Source organism: Callorhinus ursinus, unplaced genomic scaffold, assembly GCF_003265705.2.
Source record: "Callorhinus ursinus isolate GAN/ISIS: 27379988/994484 unplaced genomic scaffold, GSC_fseal_2.0 scaffold4, whole genome shotgun sequence".
In the NCBI taxonomy this organism is placed as follows: Eukaryota; Metazoa; Chordata; class Mammalia; order Carnivora; family Otariidae; genus Callorhinus; species Callorhinus ursinus.
In genome coordinates this window covers 75555688-75579489 of record NW_027397066.1, presented here as the reverse complement: position 1 = coordinate 75579489, position 23802 = coordinate 75555688, and the positions used below count along the sequence as shown (strand labels likewise).

At 32.3% G+C, this 23802-nt stretch overlaps 1 protein-coding gene across 5 annotated transcripts in view; it reads right to left on the bottom strand.

Moving 5' to 3' along the window:
- Positions 1-23802, bottom strand: part of GRID2 (glutamate ionotropic receptor delta type subunit 2) — a 1442323-nt gene that overhangs the window by 1160914 nt on the left and 257607 nt on the right. For all 5 annotated transcript variants that reach the window (XM_073891966.1, XM_073891967.1, XM_025873456.2 and 2 more), the window contains exon 2: positions 5010-5165. In XM_073891966.1, coding sequence (XP_073748067.1) covers positions 5010-5165 — 156 coding nt within the window. The remainder of the gene's footprint in view (positions 1-5009; positions 5166-23802) is intronic.

Sequence of the window (23802 nt, the reverse complement as noted above, 5' to 3'; positions counted from 1 at the left end):
GCAGATTTTTTTTATCATAGTAAAGATGTCCTATTAAAGCTGAGAGGAATATAAATTATGAGACTAAGCCCTAGAAGAAAGCATCAAACAGAGCAGCCACATAAATCATTCTTTTACATTAACATACTCTTTGAACAAGACTACTCAGATTTAGCCTATGGCACCAGAAATATTCACAGAGAATGGTGATGGGTTTTAGAGAAGTGCCTTTTCCTAGTTAGATTTTCTTACACACTTTTTTGGCCCCACTGTTTTCCTGGTATCCCTTTTACACACATGATATCGATGCATGTGTCTTTTATACATAACTATAAAGAAATAAGACTAATTCCATAAACTATAAATAAAAGCAGCCACATTGTTTTACACTTAATTTTATTTTGGAAGATATATCAGGCAAATCTAATGGAAACCATCACTGTATTAAAATAATATGTTTTTCTAAAAGATTTATTTATTTATTTTGAGAGAGTGAGAATGAGAGAGAGAGAGAGAGTACATGAGAGGGGGGAGGGTTTGAGGGAGAAGCAGATTTTTCGTGGAGCAGGGAGTCCGATCCGGGACTCAATCCCGAGACTCCAGGATCATGACCTGAGTCGAAGGCAGTGTTTATTTTTTACAAAAGACTTTTTGGGAGCAATCAATATTCATGTTGGATATACAAAGGAGTAATGTGAAGGTGGACCAGGCTGAAACTCAGATGATGAACAATCTTAACCATGACTGTTTTTTAAATTAAAAACAGCTTTTATAACTATACTATTTATAATGGTTTGTGATAAAGCATAAATAAGAATAATTATGATAGGTGTCCCTTTTTCTTTCAAATAGAATCATTTGTGACTCTATAGCATAATTCTGCCCTTAAACTTTTCTCACTATGCATTTCATTTTTAGGTGTTTTTCTAATAAGAGCAAATATGTCAAAAGGTTCTAACTGAATCTTGCCGTTCAGTATCAACACATGGTGCTCTATAGCCTTCCTGATATATACAACGGATGCAAGAGACATACGTGAATCCTTATTTCTGCATGCAACCTCTTATGTGAACATTTCTACAAATGCACTCCCCTTACTTTCCGCTGACCTTGTTTTCTTATAAATCCCCACCTTTCATGGACCAAAGTGGTGTTAGTCTCAACTAGAAGCCAACAATATAAACACTTGCTATTGCTTTCAGTAGAGAAAACCAGTGTGTGGTTTCACACCACATATTTGTACATCTATGTTTTATCCTGTTGATGGATGACACAGAGACAACAATTCTAAGAGAGGATTAAGGAGAGTAATCTAGCAACAGGTGTACTGATCCAGTCAAATGAATCTGCAAAAGACTCTTTCTGGATTGTGGTGGTAGTAATGAGTTCTTTAGGTTGCGGTGAATACTTGGATGAGATAGCAGAACGAAGGACAGGTATCATATATCCTTTTAATTTACCTTGAAGTAGGCCAATTTCTAGAAAACTAGGAGGCAATTTCACCAAGTTCAGCCATCTCTAAAGAGAAAGTAAATAATTATCATTTCTATAATCCTAAATTTCTAAATCTGGAAATGTGTTCTACAGAGTCATGAAACATTTAATCTATAGAGATGAAACCGATCTTAAAAATACATCATGTTTGATTTTTTCATTATTTATAGATAAGAAAACCAAGGATGAAAGAAGAGTGATTTATGTAATGAACTGGTGTTCATCAACTAGATTGGAAGATTTTTACTATTCCATGCTATCTAAAACCCATGAACATTAATGGTACCTATCAAAACATATAAAATCTGCTATAATTTTCTATTCTCCAGAGTACTTACTGAAGTCCTAGAATGCATTGTGTGTTCTCTCTCATGTACATACGGTTTTTTTCTTTTGTATATCTTCGGGAGTAAGCTTTATCCCAGCTACCAAAATAGTCTACTTACTGCCTGCCCAAGAAGTGACAAAAATAATCCTGAGTTAAGGTATGAAAAATTATTTGCCCCTAGTTAACATTCCACAACTCAAAGATGAATAAGAGCTTATCAACAAATATATTCAAAAGAAAGGAAAAATAATTACTAAAATAGGTTGTTTAATTCCAGATTATTTTTCTAAAAACGGGAATTTATTTTCTACTGTGCATTCACCTAAAAGTACTGAGATTAATGTTACAGGGTAATGATAAAGATAATAGATATAATCATTGATCTCAAGAAATGAATATTGATCCTGTGTTATAACCAAAATATATTCTTCTAGAATCTAATTATTAAATATTTATTATTAAAAATAATTACTATGCAAAAACTTACTGTAACCAAAGCTACAAAGGAGCATTTTAATACCACCAATATTCTAATACTATTTAAGGGTTGATAGGCTGTTTATCTTTAAATCCTTAATGCTGATAGTTGAAAGATAAAGTAAACAAAAAAATTAAATTTGTAAAAATAAAAATAATCTCTTAAATGTGGATGGTTGGAAGAAATTCTAACAATAAAACATATTGAGGATTTTAGATTATTAGATATCTTATTTATTATTACCAAATACTTATATCATTGATGATGCTGTTTGTTCAAGGATCAGACTTTCAAATTCAAACAAACAAAAAAACAGAACTCAAAACCATGAATTTTTTAGAGGTTCATCAGGAATGCTAATGTGTAAATGATCAGTAATAACTATATCATTGAATCTTTTGTCCTTCTTTAGAATGTAAAAAACAAATAAGCTGATTTAAGACCCTCTGGGTTACAGATTTTAATAGTATTGCAGCAAAGATAGGATCATAGAAAAACTGGCCATCCTTGATGGCACAACTGAGGTTTTCTCCTAAATTACTTTCTCAGAACATTTAAGAAAATAACCGAATTATTTCTTGTTCTTTTTCAGTTGAATATTTTCCTCTTTTTTTTTAAACCAATCAATTACAGACCAAGCTCTAGAAAGAATTATTTTTATTTCTAAAATTAGCCAAGATCTTTCTTCATTTTGAATGTGGAAACAAATTAGCTCCAGAGCTTCCTAGAACTTATTTCAGGTTCATTACCCAGAGCAGACCATCAAAATAACTGGTCCAGAACATCCTGTTAGTATCAGAAACCATCACGCAAACTGTCAAGCTCTTTGTTCTTTCTTGACAAATATCTAGTGGTCTCTGTCTCTGAAAGTTAAAATTTATTTCCTGTCTCAATTTGCTTTCAGTGCCACAAATTCTTTCAAGTCACAGTAGTTCTTTTTGAGAGAGATTTTTGCTCCCAGAATTGAGCTGGCAGCAGAATGGCTACACAAAGCAATATGTGAACAGATTAATTGTGGTATTTTAAAAATTGTCTTTGCTTTTCAAATTGTAGTCTAAAGAAAGTGTGAGGAACATATTTTTCAGACTTTGTTATTCCCCTCTACTCATTGTGTTGTCTTCATTTCTTTATCTCCATACTTCTCAAAGTACATTTTTAAAAGGAATGGGTATTTTAGCATGTCTTCAAAGTTAATTTACAATTATTAATATGTAATCAGAGGAAAAACACAAAAATAAATCTGTCCGCATTTTTTTCCTGCTCTCATTCCAGTCATTAAAACTAAGAGTTGAATGAGTAATATTCTTTTACATTATTGGGCTTTCCTCAAATTGTACTTTATTATTTTGCATATTGCTTTATGAATTATAATATTAATTTAGACAGTTTTTAAATGTTTCAATATACATTTACCAACATATATATTTTTGTGAATCCCAAATTCCCATAACAATTCTGATTTTAAAATATAAATAAGTAGATGTTTTTATTAAACTTTTTAAATTGATATGTACTTACTAGCATTAAAATTCTCTACCAATCTAAGCACCATATTCTTTGCAAAAGCATCTTTTACTAAAACACTTCTATTCATTTCATTAAAATAATATTTCTTCAGTCCATCGAATTATTAAGAAGGAAAATCCATTAGATCACTAATCATTCTACTTGTTCTCTTACTGACACAAGTAAGCATAAATAAGTTTCAATGGTAGCCAATGCTACTGGTCAAAAGCATATTCCAATAAAGGTTACCTGTACATCATGCAGATACAACATTAGATGAAAAGATTTTCATCTTTATATTTTCAAAAACATTTATATTTACTTTCCTTACCCTTTCAATATTTGTCTTTAAAAGTTTCCCGCCAATCTTTAGTACTTTTAATATCTTGTCCATCTTTTATTCTGCCAAATCCTCTTTAAGCTTTTTGATGAAACAAGTGCTTCATTTGACTAAATTTTGTATTGGTATCTTTAGTCTAAATATATTATCATAATAAAACATAAACTAGATTAGCAGAAAATAGTTTCATGAACAATGAGTGCTTTGCCAATCAAAAGGCTATTTCATTAGAATAATAGTATCGAAAATAAAATTCTATTACCCTTAAATCTTTCAATCAAAACCTTCATTCATACAGATGATCATTCCAGCATAATAAAAAATATTTGTATTTATACGATTTGTACCTATGAAAAATGTTAATTCACTCAAGTATAAAGAGAGAATGGAGGCAAATGCTTTAATATTTGGCACATTATGTTAGGATCCCATTGTAAAATCTTTGATTTGCATGTAGTGCCTACAGGTTTTCTTTCTACCTATGCATTTGTCATGAATACACCAAAAATATCATCACATGCTGTAACAACACTCAAGGTGGCCCTTATCTCAAAAAAGTTAAAGCTAAACATTTAGATAGAAAGTCATAGTTTTAAGGAATGTTGAATTTACACTGCAGTCATAAAATGTTATAAAGCTTTTCCTATAAATATTTATATTCATTTTCATATATACTTCAATTAAAACAACAACTTTCCATACTCTGCCCTTTCAAAAGTGGAATTCAGGATTAACATCCTCAAAACACTGTTGAAGAAAAGCAGTGCAGCAAAGATGCAAAAATGATGTCCAGATTGATGGCTTTTTACAAATCTAATTCTATTGCCATCTGAATTGAACTAAAAAACAAACAAAATAAAAACTGGACTGCTGATAGACCTTACCTTCTTGAACTGCTTGAAAAGGGTTGCTTCCATCAACAAATGTTACTGAAAATGTGATTTTCTCAGTCTGTAAAATCTCCTCATTCTGGTTGAGGTCACCAACTGCTGTACGAAACACCTCATCATCCTTTTTGGCAGATTCATCAAAAATTGCTCCTAGAAAGAAGTGAGTGTTGCCATTAAACAATAACATAAATATTCTGTCATACTCTCTGGAAATATGCCAAAGAGACTTATATATTTGAAAAATGTATACTTTCACTTAAAACATGCACTTTATTTATTACTGAAACACATTGTACTGGAAGCAGCGTGATTGCTAAGCAGGAATGTAATTACTTCTTCCAAAGGGTAATGATGAATAGTACATCAAAGTGTTATTTCAGGAAGAGCTTTGGTAAGACAATATAGTAAGTTCAAAAAGCTTTTGCAGAACAAAGTAGCTAATACATTAGATGTCTCTTATCATAATATCTTTAGGAATTCATAGTTTGAGGAATATTTTTCTGAATAATAGGAGATAAAATCAGGAAACTTTCTGAGAGCCACTCACACAGTGTACAGGGACTTCTACTGCGATCTGAATTTATTTTTCATTTTTCTTTTTACTTCCTTCCTTTCTTTTTCTCTTGAACAAGCGTTTCATTATATTTTACAGTAGTTAATTCAATAACATTTATAGAAAATTTAGGCACATACAAACCTCTGAGCAGAGGTAATTTAAGAAATACTTCCTGAAGAATTAACAAAAATCCTGGTGGATGATTATGGCCTTTTAGACTCATATAAAATAATAATTTTAGGAGTTGTGGCTAACTTCTATCTGAATGATTGCCTGTCAACAGGGTATTGGTTAAACACACCAGTTCTGGGAGTAAACTGATTTCAAATTTTGACTGCCACTTGTTAAGCATATGACCTTGAACATGGGGATTCAAATTCTAAACCCCACATTTGTCATTTGTAAAATCTAATAATAATATCTATAATAGTAAATTTTTAATAAACAGTAATGTATTCTTATTTTTAAATACTGTAATCCAACATTTTCTATTAATATTTTTCCATATTACAGAATCTCATTCAATCCTTAAAATAATGTGATACATATACTACTACATATACATACAGTCATGACAATTAACTTTCAGTGCAAGGAATATGCCAAATGGACAAGGGCCAGAGTCCTTGACCCCAAAGTCTGCTCTAAATCACTATGGGATACTGCTTTTCAGGATTATACCCATGAGTAAAAGTATTTTTATGAGGATCCTGACTTTACTGCAAATCTGGGAGATTCTTTCCCAACTGGCCACACATGCCACACATGTATTCATTCGGATTCTGCTAGTTCTAAGCAGGAACACATTTTTAAACTGTTTATTTTTAAATTATAAACACTGGGCCAATGTACTTTTTACCTTTTTGAGTGAATCAAATGAATTTCCTCCTGACAAAAAAAGACATACACCCCAGGGTCAATAACAGGATAAAGGAATGACTACACAACCATATCCATATACAGATCCCCATACACATAATATGGTTCTTGACTATAATATTCTTTGTAGTGTGTACATAAAAAGGCATTAAAATGTCTTTTTTTCATATATAAATACAATATGGGTATTATATACACACAGAGAGATAAACACAGACTATATATACAGACACAAATATACATATACATGTTTATGTTTTTTTTTGTTGTTGTTGGCCTCTCTTTGTCTCCAATAGGTATTTTTATCTACAATATTACTCCAATGCTTGGTAAATAATTCTGCAAAAGACAACACCAAAATACACTTCACAGGGGTGCAGTCCTTGTTAACCGACTCTGAGGTAAAATCAGAAACAGGATCTATACACATCCACACATATGTATACATAGAAGCAGACAGTCTACATATGCCATTTCTGTTGATTTTATGCATTTGTGACTAAAGCCCAAAGCCTTCTAGTGAAAGACAGATCATGTTATTAAACATGCATCATTAGAGTCAATACATGATAGAGCAAGGGTGAAACTATGTCTATTTCTGACAAGTGTGGCAGGTTACTTTTGCCCTCTTCACCTTAAATGGCCTCATGATGATGAGGCAATTATTAATTTTCACTAGAGAAGGCACTTCTTGTATGAATCTAGTTTTCTCTTGTCACCACTCTTTTATATTTCCATGGAACGTACTAACTTTGACCAGCCTCTTAAAACCCTTGCTTTCTACTTCCTATAGCTTTGAATACCTGCCCACAGCTAAGAGCAGGAGAAAGGACAAAGAATTTTTTTTAACTGATACATAAAGTACTCCCTAATTATATTATTATATATTTATTAGTCAGGAAATTAATATTTTACTAATTTAATCAAACATATTATAGATGTTAACTTATGATCTCATATATCACTTCTGAATCAGATTGAAATCTACTTTAGAAATTGTTTTTGTGAAATTAGTTAGACAATAAATGTTAGATGTATCTTGCTCATTTTAAACCACATTCATGAAAATGCATTTTAATTTGTGATAACTGTTATGAGAATCTAGATTAATTAATACTATCAGATTCAGATATACAAATTTCTTTAGTAGTTTGTTAGAAAGTGTGATATAAATGTACTATAATTGGAACTGAAATAACCAATTTATTTTAAACTAGATAATCTAAAATGTCTACGCACAAAGAAGTGATGTATGTTTATATAAAGATGCTTCAGCTTGTCATGAATTCTAAATGGGTCTTTTAAAAGAAGAGTTTCTAATCAAACTTGTTTTAAAGCAGGTGATATTACTGACTTCTGCTGAGTACTGGTAACACATTTTTAATGGAAGCATTTTAATGTTACCTGACAGAACATTTAAGATTGCCTTAAACATTAAACCTGACTTAATAAATAGCAGAAACCTACAGAAATGATAGCAAATTAGTCAATTCCATGCTGAATTAAGATATACTGAAAAGGAAATGCACAAAAGAGGCAGTTCATCTTTCCGCAAACAGCAAGAAGTAAACAGAAGAAACGTTTCATCTTACTTCACACAACATAATCAAAGAACAGGAAATCCTATCAACATTTTCAAATCCAGTTATTTACTTTTTTTCCTCGGCTATAAAATCTCATCTTAGATTTGGCTTTTAACCAAAAGAGTACATGCAGCATTTTGTATTAAGCACAACTATTCTGAAAACAGCCCAGTGAGTTCCACATGCAGAATTTCACACACAAAAGTTTTTTTCCTATTTTATGCACTTCCAATAGTATAGCAATGCCATCTTTTTATCCTTTCTATCAATACACATATATTACCAGTCTAATCCGATATCAAACATCTTAGATTTACTTTTTTGGAAATTTATAAAGTTCCTCAAATGCAACATTCATAACTATATAGTTAACATGATGATAGCATCTAGTTCTTTCCCAGCTATTTTTATTAGCATTTTTTTACTGTCAGTTTTATTTTACAAACTTGAGGTGAAATGCAGATTCAACTTATGGCCCAGATGAAATAATTCTTCCACCACTCACACACACACACACACGCATGCTTTGCTCAACAGATTATACACTATTTACACTTCACATTGGTCAAACTGGAAGAATAACCAAGCAATAAAGCAGATACGGAACACCTCCTAAACATTCCCATTATACCGATTTGTAATCAGTCAATTCCATTATTAGGGATTGATGATCTGTTCCTTCCATGAGAGGGAAAAAGGCTTTACTTATCCTTATACAAAGAGAGTGACATATACAGGCAAGGAAATATACGTTTTGTTTTGTTTTGAATTAATTTATTTATTTTGAGAGAGCGAAAGAGAGAGAGAGAGAGAGAGAGCTTGTCGGGGAGGGGGCAGTGGAGAGGGGTAAAGAGAGAATCCCAAACAGACCTGCTGAGCATGGATCCCTGTATGGGGCTTGATCCCACAACCCTGAAATCATCATTTGACCTGAGCTGAAATCAAGAGTTGGACCCTTACCTGGCTGAGCCAACCAGGCGCCCCACATATATGTTTTTAAATATAAACTACATGTTTACTTGTCTTCTTAGAACTTATATCTTAGATAGTAAAAAATTATAGTTTATAGTAATATTAAAACCCAACCTGACATCTTTTTATTCCTTGTTGTGTAGGGTCATCTGTACAAGTCAGCATTTTATACCATAAAATCTTTTTATACAAATTCATATTTGCAAATATGCTTGCTAAATAAAACATTATTAGAAGTTACTAACCTGACCAACTCCATAATTCTCAAAACATTAGAAGCTTTAAGAAACATTAAGCTTAGAAGCGTTTTTACCTTCATGTCTTTATTCATGGTGTTGTCTCCATCATGGATGTATGTATGCTTGTCTCATTAGCAAAATATAATTTCCTGGGTCATAGAAACTATTTTTATACTTTGACTGTATAAAAGGGAGCCTGGATATATTAGAATTAGTCAAGAAATAGTAATTGATTAATTTTTCTTTATGTTTAGTTAGGCATATTATAAAATAACTAGATTCATAGACAGGAGTAAAAATGTGAGTTACAACCAACTCTAAATTAAAACAAAAGTAGACTTGCTAATGTACTTGCAGGTGAATTTATTATCACAGTCATTATCATGACTCCAGAATACCCAAATTATTCAGCAAGTTATTAATCATACACTCGTATTTTTAGTTTGAATACTTAAATTCTTTTTTTTTCTTATACATAGGTAGGTGGAGGAAACATTGTTTAGCTGGTAAGATAATGGGGGAAAGAAAATGTCTTCATCTAGCTCAGAGTTTTCTCTAAAAATATTGAGAAATGTTTTGATACATGTCTTGAAGAAATTTTTCTAGTCAGCCGAATTATTGGAAGATCTCTGTATCACATTATATAACTAATTATATAACTTTTAAAATATATAATTCTAAATATCTAATCTGAATATCTAAATATTGTTGTCTAAATATATGATAACAAGTATAAACACATCTACATTACCCTTGCATGATCAATGTTTAAAGCCTTACCATCTAAAGAGACATGTATGAAACAAATGCCCAAAATACACGGTTGGATATCAGAGTTGCAAATAAAATCAGAGATAGCTCATCTTTTTTCAATCATGAAGTTCAAAATCTTCATTTATTTAATTTTGCCTATATATGAATTCTTTATGATATGTATTTTTAAAAAGAATAAACTTTTAAAAAAGAATAACACAATGAAATGAATCTATTTTTCTTTGAAGCAACAGAATAGATTCTCTTGGCTTCCCTCTGTGCATTTTTTTCTCTTCTCTTTTTTTCTTCCCATATATTTATGCATCCATCCATCCACCCTTCAAAATAACCTTCCCTCAATACAGAGATAATCATCAAAGCCAAGGCTTATTGTTTCTTAACAAATAATTTGTTGACAAGACAGCTGAAATCTATTACATGTTGAATCAGACCATAGCAAAATTAAGATGCCTAGATAAGATGACAATGGAAGTGCCCTAATACCTTGACAGGCACTAAGTGGGGATTTCACAGACTCAAAGCTGAATGGAATTTTAAAGATGTTATACACTCCATTTTTCAGAAAATGTAGTCAAAAGAGTTTAAGTGATTTGAAAATTACACAGCCAGAAGTTAGAAGGGATAGAGTAGGAATTTAGGTTTCCTGGTTTCAAGTTTGTAGCTATTTTTTCCATATTATTATTATTTTTTTCATTTCAAGCACTAACTTTATGAAAAAACATACATATATATAAGGTCAGGTATATGTATGCATATATATATTGCATATATAGTAAGCTATATCATTCATATACATGTATGTGTGTGTGTGTTTACACATACACATTCAATAACTAGCACTACCTCTTGTGATTAACATATCAAATTCATTTACTATAAACTGTGAAGTACTGAAAATTGAAGAATCATAGCAAAACTTGAACATAAGACTATTTTTACATAAAATGTATTGCATTTGCCCTAACAGCATTAACAATTCAACCTAGGAGGTTAAATAAAGAATAAAAGCAAAAATCTCTGCTTTGGGACAATTTACTGGTCAGAGTAGGGTTTATAGTTCTTCAGAGGTATTCAGAACTTTTAAATCATCATACATCTTCACTGTTTTGGATACAACTATTCACAAGTAGGTGGTTTTTTTTTCTTAATTCTAATAATGTACTCTGCATACATATTAGTGGTATGTTGCACAGATATCCAAATCAAGAGATCTTTAACTTTTTTTTTTTGCATCTACTAATGGTAATCCCACTACGTCAGTGGAAATTGTACATACATTTCAAAAGAAGCACAAATAATGGAAGACATTATAAATACCTCAAAAATCAGATTTCCCCTTTATTTCACCCTCTACTTAAATTGCTCTCAGTTTACAGAAGAAACAAAGTTAAACATGTTCCATACTACTAGACAGCAAGAGAAATTAGCAGAATTGTGACCAAATGAAATAAGCACTTTCTAAATCATTTGGCATCTCCACTTGAGCATACAGACTACCATTTCAGTGGGATATTATAACAATGAAGGGTGTGTGTGTGTGTGTGTGTATAAAACTATCTGTCCAGATAATATTAATTACTTTGAGATATTTTCCACAAATTAATTCTGTATTACAAATATTTTCTGCAGTACCTTTTCATTCAACAGAAATATTCCCAATAGGTTCTGTGCTAATACTTTGACAGGCACTAAGTGGGGTTTTTGGAACTCTTTCACCTTTCATCAAGAGGTATATTTTCCTCAGTTCACTTTTCTAATCCTCACACTTTGACTAAGGAAGTAAATCAAGACAATAATTCTAATTGGAAAGGAAGTACAGGATATCCACCAAATTCATGACAATTAGGAATTATTATTCTGAATCACAGACAATTTTACTCTGTTGTGTTTCTGTCAAGTTTATAATAATTGAAATAACAGTGAAAGCAATTAACATGTGTTAGTAATAAGCACTGTACTAAGTGGTTAACTGGCATTATATCATTTAGTTTTGATGAAAAACCTCTGGTGGAAAATGAGGCTCAGATTAAGTAAACTTCCTGAGACCCAAAGCTAGTAAGGACTGGCAGAATTCACAGCTTTCAGTTTCAAAACCTTCTTTAAAAAATTATGAGTTTAATATACAGCAATATATTCATTATTAGAAATTTCTGTATTACCAAGTGATAGGAACACTTTTACTTTCATAACTATTATAAGAAAATTTTTTTGTATGTTAAAATTCTCAAATAGGTTTTAACATTTTTGTTGGAGAAATTTTTATTAACTAGGACTAGCTTATAAAGTTTCCAGAAAATATTTTTTGCATAATTTTTATAGATGCAATATTTACCACAATGATTTAAACTATACTATTTAAAGAGTAGTTTAGCTCAAGTATCCACAAATTTTTGCTCAGACTTTATGTTTAATTTTTCTTTTTCAATAATCTCATATATACAAAGAATTAAATAGAGGTAAATTTTTAAACATTAGGTTAAATGGCAATTTTTACAGTTACTTTAGAGTAATATTAAATGGGTTCTGGTAACATATGCATTTTGATATGTTCTTAAATGCAGGGTTCTGAACAAATCTCTAACCTTTCATTTTTTAAAGAGTTAGAATTTTTTCACTTTAGTGACTAATGATCCTGATAGAATGACAATGCTAGAGTCATTTACGTATTTAGGGGCTTTAATAATTTACTTGGGAATGTAATATTCAAATTGTGACCAGGTATAGCAACTAACTGGTTCATTATCTCTGTCTAATGATTACTTAGCACTCTGTTCTCAGAATTCAAAGTACATTATATTATCTTCCATTTTACCCACCATAGTTATCTACTTTATATGTGAGCATCATTCTTGTTTTAAAAAATAGATAATCAAGTTCAAAGAGGCTAGTGCTAAAATCACGGAGGGAATTAGTTAGGGATATGGTGTAGAAAGATATAACTGTAAAGAGATAAAATTCCATACATACCAATAAAATGATTATACATAAATACTTGAAGGCAAATTGTAAATTTTGAAATATTTTTATATTGTAGATAACTTTAAATTTTCATTTTTTCTCAAAATATTATGATAAAGTGACAAGATAAGAGCAAATCATAGACCAAAAAGTCAAATTTTCAATTACTGTCTCCTCAGATTTCAGACAAGGGCATTTATTTAGAGGTTATGTTGTAACATTCCATCACCAAGTCAAATTCATGAAGGGGTTCTTCATTTTAACACAGGCCTTTTACTCAGGCCAAATCTCCAATGACATTTGAATTCATATTTCATGGGGAATTTTTGTAAAGTTATACAGAAACCCAAAGCACATTTAAATGGATAATACTTTCACTTGAATATTTGACTTTGCTGTATATTTTCCAGAAGTACGGAACAAAAGGAAATGCAGGCTGCTTAAGGAACAGATAATCTGACTCGTCCATGTGGATGATAATAGGAAGCTAATCTTTAACATGATCATTTTATGTTGGAACATAGATCCTCTCTGAATAAATTATGCATTTTTATGTAAGTCTGGTGTTTGGGGAATAAATATTACAAATTAGTTCTTCTAATAAGAATTATTTGTAATTTTCAAAAGACTACTAAATATTGAGAGATCAATAATCTATATTTTTTCTTCATAAAAATAGCACTATTGGGGCTCCTGGATGGCTCAGTCAGTGGAGCACCTGCCTCTTGGTTTTGGCTCAGGTCATGATCTCATGGGTCTTGGGACTGAGCCCCGCCTTGGACTTCACACTCAGCAGAGAGTCTGCTTAATGACTCTCTCCCTCTGCCCCTCCACCAACTTTCATGTGCTTGCAGGCTCTCTCTCTCTCTCTCTCTCTCTCTCTCTCTCTCTCTCCCAAAAATAAATAAATAAATCTTTAAAAAAAATAGCACTATTTACAGAGGATTCTGGGAAGATGGTGAACTAGGAAGGATTAGGAATTTGTTTCCCTATCTAGACAATAATTCAATTGGTAGATTCTGTCTGGTAACTATTCTGGAAGTCTGAATATATTGAACGATTGCAACTTCCAGAGGAAGGCTTTGAGGGTAAATTGTAGTTAATTTTGGTCAATTTCAGCCTTTAGGACAGTAAGACCTATCCATCTTCCACCCCTCAGCCATTTGGTAGGCAGCTGTAAGTCTAAGCCTTTCTAGGAGCACCTTGCACACAGCTTGTGGGAGCCAGGGTGGGCAAAAAGAATTCTGTCCTCTAAATAGAGGGGATCTGTGCTCTGCCACAGAGGGCTGATTGCTGCTTCTGATCTTAGAGGTACACAAAGAGACAGGGAACCACTACTGTTGCACTCCCTTCCACTGTTGTAAGCTCCTCCCCCTCTGGCTGAAGTGAATGCCAAAATATTTAAAGTCACCATTCACATATTCCCCCTTCATTTTTCTCTTTTTCTCCTTTGGGAGGCAGACATTACCAACCAGGACTTTTCAAAGCAGCTATATACACAGGAAAATTAAAAAGTCAATGTACATGCCTAGAAAAAGGTGCAGGTTGAGACCAGAACTGAAAAGACTTTAAATTTACATTTTAGGCTGATCCTTGACACAGAGATGACCTACAATAATATAAAAAAAAGAAACAATAAATAAAAACAAAAACAAAAAACAGCAAACTCTGAGCAAAGAAGAGAATGTGACTTCCAGTTACCCTATTTTTCGATTAAAATATCCAGTTTTCAACAAAAAAAAATCATATGGTATATGCAGAAATGGGGACAATGTGCTCCATTTGAAGGAAAAAAATAAATTAACAGAAACCATCCCAGAAAAAGACCTAGTCGTAGGGCTATTAGAGAAAGATTTTAAAATAGCTGCCTAAAAGATGATCGATGAACTAAGGAAAGATGTGGAGAAAGTCAAGAAAACAATGGATGGGCAAATAGAAATATCAATAAAGGTATTAAAAACCTAAAGAGAAACCAAAAATAAATTCTGGAGCTTAAAAGTACAATAATGGAAATGAAAAATTCCCTAGAAGTACTCAAAGATCAGGCAGAAGAAAGAATCAGTGACCCTGAAGATATGACAATGGAAATTACCAAGTCTGAGAAAAAGAAAAAAAAATTGAAGAAAAGTGAACAGAATCTAAGGGACCTGTGGGACAATATCAAGAAGACCAACACACACATTGTGGGATTTCCAAAGGAAAAGAGAAAGAAAGGAAAAGAGAGAAAGAAAGGAAAAGAGAAAATAACTGAGGCAATATTAGCTTTAAACTTCCAAATTTTCATAAAAGACAACAGATATAAACATCCAAGAAATGCAGTGAACTCCAACAAAGAAAAACTCAAAGAGACTCACACCAACACATTATAATCAAACTTTCAAAAGCCAAAAACACAGGAAAAATCTTAAAAGTGGCAGGAGAGGATGCACACATATACAAGAGATCCTCAATACTATTATCAAGAGTTTTCTCATTAGAAACTTCGGAGGCCAGAAGGCAGCAGGCAAAACTAAGGGAGAAATTAAGATACATCCAGATAAAAGTTGAGAGTATTCATAATCATTAGACCTGCTCTGCAAGAAAAGCTAAAGGGAGTCCTGCAGGTTGAAATGAAAGGGCATGTCACAGCAGCTCAAAGCTACATGAAGAAATAAAGATCATGGTAAAGGTAAATATATGGGCAATTATTAAAGTCAGCATTACTGTAATGATAATTTGCACCTCCACTTTTTTTACTTCTACATGATTTAAGACACTAATATATATTTTATAAAAAGATAATTATTAGTCTAGAAGCTAGTATTACTGTAGGTTTGGTTTTCTACATAATTTAAGAGACTAACAGATTTTTTAAAATACTAGTTTATGTTCTGGGGCATACAATGAATACAAATTTAATTTTGTGACATCAACAACTGAAAGGACTGGGGATGGAAGTATAAAGGAGCAGAGTTTTGTATGTTATTAAATTATAGATGGTATAAATTCCAAGTAGAATGTTACAACTTTAGGATGTTAAGACTAATCCCCATGGTGACCACAAAGAAAACACCTATGGAATATATACAGAAGGAAATAAGAAAGGAATTTAAATGTTTAATGTTAAAATATAAAACTTTAGGGGCACCCGGATGGCTCAGTCCTTAAGCGTCTGCCTTCAGCTCAGGTCATGATCTCAGGGTCCTGGAATTCAGCCCCGCATCATAAAAAAAAAAAAAACACAAAATATTTGTGAATCATATACCTGATAAGAAATTAATATCCAGATACAGGGAGAACTAAAAGTCAACAAAAAAACAGACAATCTAGTTAAAAAATGGACAAAGAACTTGATCATTTTTCCAAAGAAGATATATAAGTACCCAAAAAGTTCATGAGAAATCTGTTGATAAAAGATGCTCAACAACACTAATCATTAGGAAAATGCATATCAAAACCACACTGAGATACCACCTTATACTCATTAGGATGGTTACTATCAAAAATAAAGAAATAACCAAGGTTTGCAAGGATGTAGAGAAATTGGAACCCTCTGTACCATTTGTGATAATGTAAAATGGTACAGCCAATATAGAAAACAGCATGGTGGCCCTAAAAAAAAAATAAACTGAATTACCATGTGATCTAACATTTCCACTTATGACTATATATCTCAGAAAATTGCAAGCAGGGTCTTGAAGAGATATTTGTACACTCATGTTTAGTATCATTATTCTCAATAGCTAATACATGGAAGCAACCTAAGTCTTGATGGATGAATGGACAAGCAAAATATGGTATATACATACATTGAAATAATATTCATTCATGAGAATGAAGGAATTCTGAAGTATGGTACAATATGGATGAACTTTGAAGACATTATACTAAGTGAAATAAGCCAGTTACAATAAAACAAATACTATATGAACCCACTTAAATACTGAGAGTCGTCAAAATCATAGAGATAAAAAGGAGAATGGTGGAATTCTGGGGCTAAAGGAGAGGGGAATGGAGAGTTTTTTATAGGCATAAAGTTTCAGTTTTACAAGATGAAAGGAGTTTTAAAAACATACAGCGGTGATGGCAGCACAACTTTATGAATGTATTGAATACAACCAACTTGTATACTTAATAATGGTTAACAAATAAATTTTATGTTATGTGTATTTTACCACTAAAAATTGGAAAAGCATGCAATTGTTTAACCTTTAAATTATTTTCCATATTTTCATATTGAATCTGTGAAGTAATCCAGTGCTTTATATCTTGTTTCAGTCCCTTTCTCCATATCATACATTTGTTTGAAGCAATGTCCTATTATTGCAAATTTAACTGCCATGACAAGAAAAGAAAACTGGTTTCTGCAAAGAGACTTTTTTAACACTGCATAGCAATTCAAACTGTTCCAAACTGAAATGATGCATTTTCAAAAAAAAAAAAAAAAAGTAAGAAGGTATCCTCTTAAAAAGCACATTCACTGGGAAGACTTGCAGACATTTTTAGATGGAACAGATAACTTTTTTTTTCCTTTTTAACAATTCACTAGATCCTCTTAATACTACCTTCAATTACCATAAAAAAGTGTGAGAACTGGTATATGGTACTACAAGTAAAACTGTATGTCAAAGAAATACCTGTATGGAAAAAAAAGTGTGAATTCTATGCTCTTGGAACAGTGAAACTCATTTTACACACAAATAATTTAGTTTAGACTGTCTTCTATATAGTAAAAATCTATTTTTATGCACAAGTCAAAAATTCACTCTGCTTCTAGGTAAAAGCAAGTGATTTACCAATCTGAGTTGACTTAGGTAAGTTACTTGAAATTAAGCACTTTAGAACCGTAGAGCATTGTCTTCATTTCTAAAGAAAAGAAGGCATCATGTGATATATTTCAGGTAGGAAAAAGGTACCCTTCTGACATAAATCTCAAACTTCATAGTTTCATTAACTCTGAATTCACTTTAGTTTTATCTTCTTTATTATATGAGCACTTTAACATGTAAAACCAAAAATTTTATGGAAATCTATGAACTTTTTTTCCAACATGTCCTATTTTGTGCTGTTTTATATACTGAATAAGGAAATGTGTTAGGAAGCAATTACTAGGGATCTGTCCTACAAAATATTTCATGAACAGTGAGAAAACAGTGGTTCTATTCTAACTGTAGACTAGCCAATAGTGAGTGAGACATGAGTTTCCTTATGAGGATGACAGTATTTTTTGGGTATTTATTAGTTGTAAGTGGTTGCAAAATGGACCCAATTTCTTTCATCTATAAAGATCTGTCTCATAATCACAGTTTTTACCATCTACAAGTCAAATATTTAAAAGAAATCAACTTTAAAGTATTATTTTTAAATTCTTCCATAAAATAAATCTTACAAATATGTCCAAAATTGTGTATATATGCTTGCCACTGTTTTATTCTTAAGACCAATAACAGGTTTAAACTGAAATTCCTGTTTACATAGCTCTCTTCGTCCTCATTTTACAGATGAGAACACCAAATTACAGAATCACAATGTTAGGTGAATTACTGAATCACTAAGTTAAAAAGTAAATGAACTAGGATTTGAATATAGAATTTTCTAGATTCAAAAACCTATAGCTTTTATACTAATAAACTGTATCTACGTTGAAAACTTAGCCCACTGCTGAGAAAAAAATATTCTGCTTTTAGAATAACGTGCTGATAAGAGACAACAATGAATGCCTTCAAACTGTGTCCTTAATTCATCTCTTTAGGCAGTCTGACTCAATGACATGATATGTAGCATTCATCTTGAAGAAAAAGAAAATAAAATAGCAGCTGGAAAGAGGTGATAACTTAAATGAGATGTGGGCCATATTAGTAGAGATGACAGAGAATAGACTAGTGCCTTTTATTAACCTTTTGAGAAATGATTTTAAAAGTCAGAATATGTCCAGTAAAAAATGCTTATTTGTGGTATTTCATGTAAAGCAATTAACCACAGAGTACAAGTTTTTTTTAAAAAAAAGTCAAGTTTGGAAAAAACTCTACTGCATTGCTGATACACGAACATTCTTAGATGAAGTGTGTGAAGAAAAGATAAGTAGATTCCTAGAGATCCCCTAGTACTGTTTCCTATCTTAAGATTTGAAGTTAAATTTCAAATAAATATTGTGGGGATTTTTTCCCAATAAAAAATGTAAAGAAATTTTCTTTCCTTTAACATAATTTCCAAAACAAATTGACATAATATTTATATCTGCAAATTCTAGTTGGTAGGTGTACAGATGGATGTTTGCTATGTTCAGCTCTATGCACTTTTTAGTGTTTTCACAAAATGTTCATAATTTAATGGTGAAATAATCTAAAACAACTTTCTTGATCCAGAATTTGAATAAAACATATACAATGTTAAACAATATACTATATCAAAATCATGATTATAAGAATTCATATATCCATACTTATTATTCATATAAACATACTTATGTTACCTCCCTATATTTAAAATATTATTTCACTTACATCTTCTGTTTTATTAAGAAGTCAGTTCCCCAAGTTTCAAACAATCAGATGTGAAAGGCTATAAGACATCTTTTTATGAGCCCATTGTAAATAAAAATTTAAAAATTTAAGTTTCAGAATGGTTCAGAAATTAATCACAGGTCTCTATTGAGCTCATAAAGCCTCTTAGATTCTTTTTATTTTTTATTATCATGTTCAATTAGCCAGCATATAGTACATCATTAGTTTTTGATGTCGTGTTCAACAATTCATTAGTTGCATGAACACCCAATGCTCATCACCACATGTGCCCTCCTTAATACCCATTACCCGGTTACCCCAACCTCCCACCCCACTCCCTTCTGTAACCCTCAGTTTGCTTCCCAGAGTCCAGAGTCTCTCATGGTTTGTCTCCCTCCCTGATTTCTTCCCATTCAGTTTTCCCTTCCTTCCCCTGTGGTCCTCCACGCTATTCCTTATATTCTACACATGAGTGAAACCATATGATAATTGTCTTTCTCTGCTTGACTTATTTCACTTAGGATAATCCCCTCCAGTTCCATCCATGTCGATGCAGATGGTGGGTATTCATTCTTTCTGATGGCTGAGTAATATTCCATTGTATATATGAACCACAACTTCTTTATCCATTCATCTGATGAAGGGCATCTCGGCTCCTTCCACAGTTTGGTTATTGTGGACTTTGCTGTCATGAACACTGGGGTGCATGTGCCCCTTCTTTTCACTATGTCTGTGTATTTGGGGTAAATACCTAGTAGTGCAATTGCTGGGTCATAGGGTAGGTCTATTTTTAACACAAGCTAGTACGGCCACTCTGGAAAACAGTATGGAGGTTCCTCAAGCCTCTGAGATTCTTAATGAGAATATAAGGCCAGCTAATCCCATCATGATTCTCACTTCTAGCATCTTTGGTAACTGTCCAAAATGTGTGTTTCTTTAATTATATATCTTCATTTTGTCCCTATATTTTTAATTAATATTTTCTATACCTTTGCACAGTACTATTCTCCATTCTGACCACCTCATTCCAGTGTAATCAATTCTATTAATATTTTCAACTTCTTTATGGACAACTGCTGGCTTTGGATAAACTTTAGCTTTCTCTTGAGGACTGGAGTTGGAGATTTGTATTTTCAAATGCTGGACCTACTGCAACTAGAAATGGGAAGTTAACATTGCTTAGCTCCTTAAAAACAATTCCAAACTATTATCCTCCAAAACAGTAAAATCATCTCTATTGAAACCCTACATATGGCTATACTACACTATTATCCTCCTCATCATTATCACTGACCACCTCCTCACCAACTAAATGATGCACTGATTAAAGTGGAACCTAGTTCAGAATTCTCTCTATTCCAAGTCTTGCCATTATCCTGAGTGATACAGTTGATAGGTATATATTGGTGACTTATTAGGAGATATACATATTGATGATTTATCCATCATACTAACAATACAATTCTGGGCTTTCTTATTTCTAATGTCCATTAACCTTCACTAAATCTATGACCAATCACTAGTCCCTGAATCATCTGTATATACTCTACATGAGAAATCTTGCAGTTTAATATCTTACTCTCTACAGTGTCTGTCTAGACACTGCATTCTAATGGAAGACACATTCTTTCTTTTTTTAATGGGTAATACATTCCAATACCCTGTTCTTCAGCCAGATAGATTTCCAATCTCCTGACCATTGAGTTAATGAAGTTTCCTTTACTGAAACACTGATAACTAGCAGAGTAAAAGGGAGGTGAATCAAAATTTCCCTTTTGTGTACTTTATGTATCAAATGTCTATTAAAATGCAAATGGAGAAGTTAGGTAGACAATTGAATATGTGGGAATGAAACATAAGAGAAAGAGGTCTGAGTTGGACATACACAACTGAAAGTCATCAACATACATTTGGAAATTAAAAGGCCTGTGAGTGGACATGACCATATAAGAAATAGTGTAAATGGAGTGAAGGTGAGGGATCAGAACAGACCCCAGAGGCAATCCAGTCTTATTAAGAAGGAGAGAAACAAGCAAGGATAGATTAGAAGGAACCATCATTGATACAGGAGGAAAACCAAGTTAGAAAGGAAGGAAGGAAGGAAGGAAGGAGGGAGGGAGGGAGGGAGGGAAGGAAGGAGGGAGGGAGGGAGGGAAGGAAGGAAGGAAGGTAGGAAGGAAGGAAGGAAGGAAGGAAGGAAGGAAGGAAGGAAGGAAGAAAGAAAACAAGAAAGAGAGAGAGAGAGAGAGAGAGAGAAAGAAAGAAAGAAAGAAAGAAAGAAAGAAAGAAAGAAAGAAAGAAAGAAAGAAAAGAAAGAAGGAAAGAAAGGAAGGAAGGAAGGAAGGAAGGAAGGAAGGAAGGAAGGAAGGAAGGAAAGAAAAAGTTTTCTAAATAATTGGGAATGGTCAACTATATGAAATGCTACTCAAAAAATTAGTCATGTGAGTACAGATAAGTATCTTTGTTCTGTTTTTGATAACATAGACATTGTTGATTATTTTAATAAAAGCAATTCAACTGCTGGTCAGAGTGGAAGTCAGATTGAAATGGGTTAAAGAGTGAATGGGAAGTGAGAAGGTGGAGACAGAGTTTCAACACATTTTTAAATAATTACCCCGACATAAGGCCCTATGCTTATCTTTCTCTCATTAGACTAGAAGCCCCCAAAAGACGAGACTAATGACTAATGTTTGAATTTTCATCAAAGTTCATAGACCCCAGTGTCTGGCATAGTGTCTTCCATTTAATAGACACTCAATATTTGTTTGCTGAACTGCAGTGGTAGAACCAGAATTCTGAAACAGTGATTTAACTCAATCAGTGATAGAGCTTTAAAAAATAAACATGCCTCCCCAGAATCTCTGTGAATCTACACATGTAATAGGCATACTTTTAAAAGAAGGCATAACAATGTGAGGAAATCTTTTTCTTCTAATTAAGTTGTCCAACAAAATGTAATGTGCTTCCTCTTTTAGTTCAGTAGTATTTACAGAGGCTGGAAACACATTACAATTTATGTATTATAAAACGATAGGGTAGGTAACTTTAAAACCCTTCCAAGTCTGAAATATTTACTTCTTACTTGTATTTCAAAAACAGTTTTACACTTCAAAGTCTGACAATATGAAAAGGCTCCTCATTCCTGCCACCAAAATCAAATGCAGAAAATTCAGAAGAGTAAAGTAGTATGTGTCTGAGGAACTAACATAAGAAGTCAGAAAACTTGGAGAAGACAACAATTGTAAAAGCTAGCTGGAATGTGGGAGGCAGCCAGGAATGGTATCTCAACATATCTACAGAAAGTCAAATCATTCCAGTGGCTTATAGAGTCTTCTTAAAGACCCTCATACTCACCCTATTGTTCTTTGACATCCAATTACCCCTGCCTCCTTGTTTTTCCTAGAATATACAACCCATGTTCTCATGTCAGAGGTCTTCATTTTGTTCTTGGGATGCTCTTCTCTTTAAACAAATGCATAACTGGCTTTCTCAACTGCTACAGGTCTTTGCTCAAATAATACCTTCTTAGTGAGACCTCTCTTGATTACTTTATCTAAAATTTTAAAGTCTTCCTCTGCTCCTTTTCCTTCTTCCCTGATTTATTTTTTTTGACATAGTACATATTACCATCTAATAGACTACATATCTTAACTCTTTATTTATTGTTAATTTTCTTCCCCTCTCTAGAATACAGGTTCCATGAGGCAAAGGATTTTGTCTGTTAAATTCATAAAAAAAAATCACCAGTGCAAAGAAAGGCACTTGTTGCATTATCAGGCAATAAATATTTGTTTAATATACATGAAATATAATTATATAATTAAATATTTAAAAAGCTATGCTCAATCATAACATTAATGAATAATGATACTTCTACAAAATATTTAAACTACATATACTAAGGTCTTAAATCAAAATTATTATTCAGAGACCCACACCTCAGCTTTATTTGCTATTGACTTCACCCTGTAGATAGCTTTTACAAAGCAGTGAAAATTTGAAAAGATTATTCTAAGAAGTTTCATGCGCTTTGTTTTATTTCTCTAAATGCAATTTGAGATTTATTTGTGTAAATATTTAATAAATTCCAAAGACCCTTCTTAAATTAAGATATAACAAATAAAGCAGGAGAACTAATCATAGTTTCATAACGCTTAATAAATTTTCAAATATGCTATGAATCTAAGCAAGCAACTTTTTCTGTAGAAGCTGCAAATACATATTTAGCACTTTTTGTAAAGATGACTTCAGTTAAAACTGGAAATCCATCAGATTATAATCTGAAGGAGAAGAGTTCCTAAAGGTCATCTAATCAGATAAAACGAAAGCCATGTGTAGATAAAC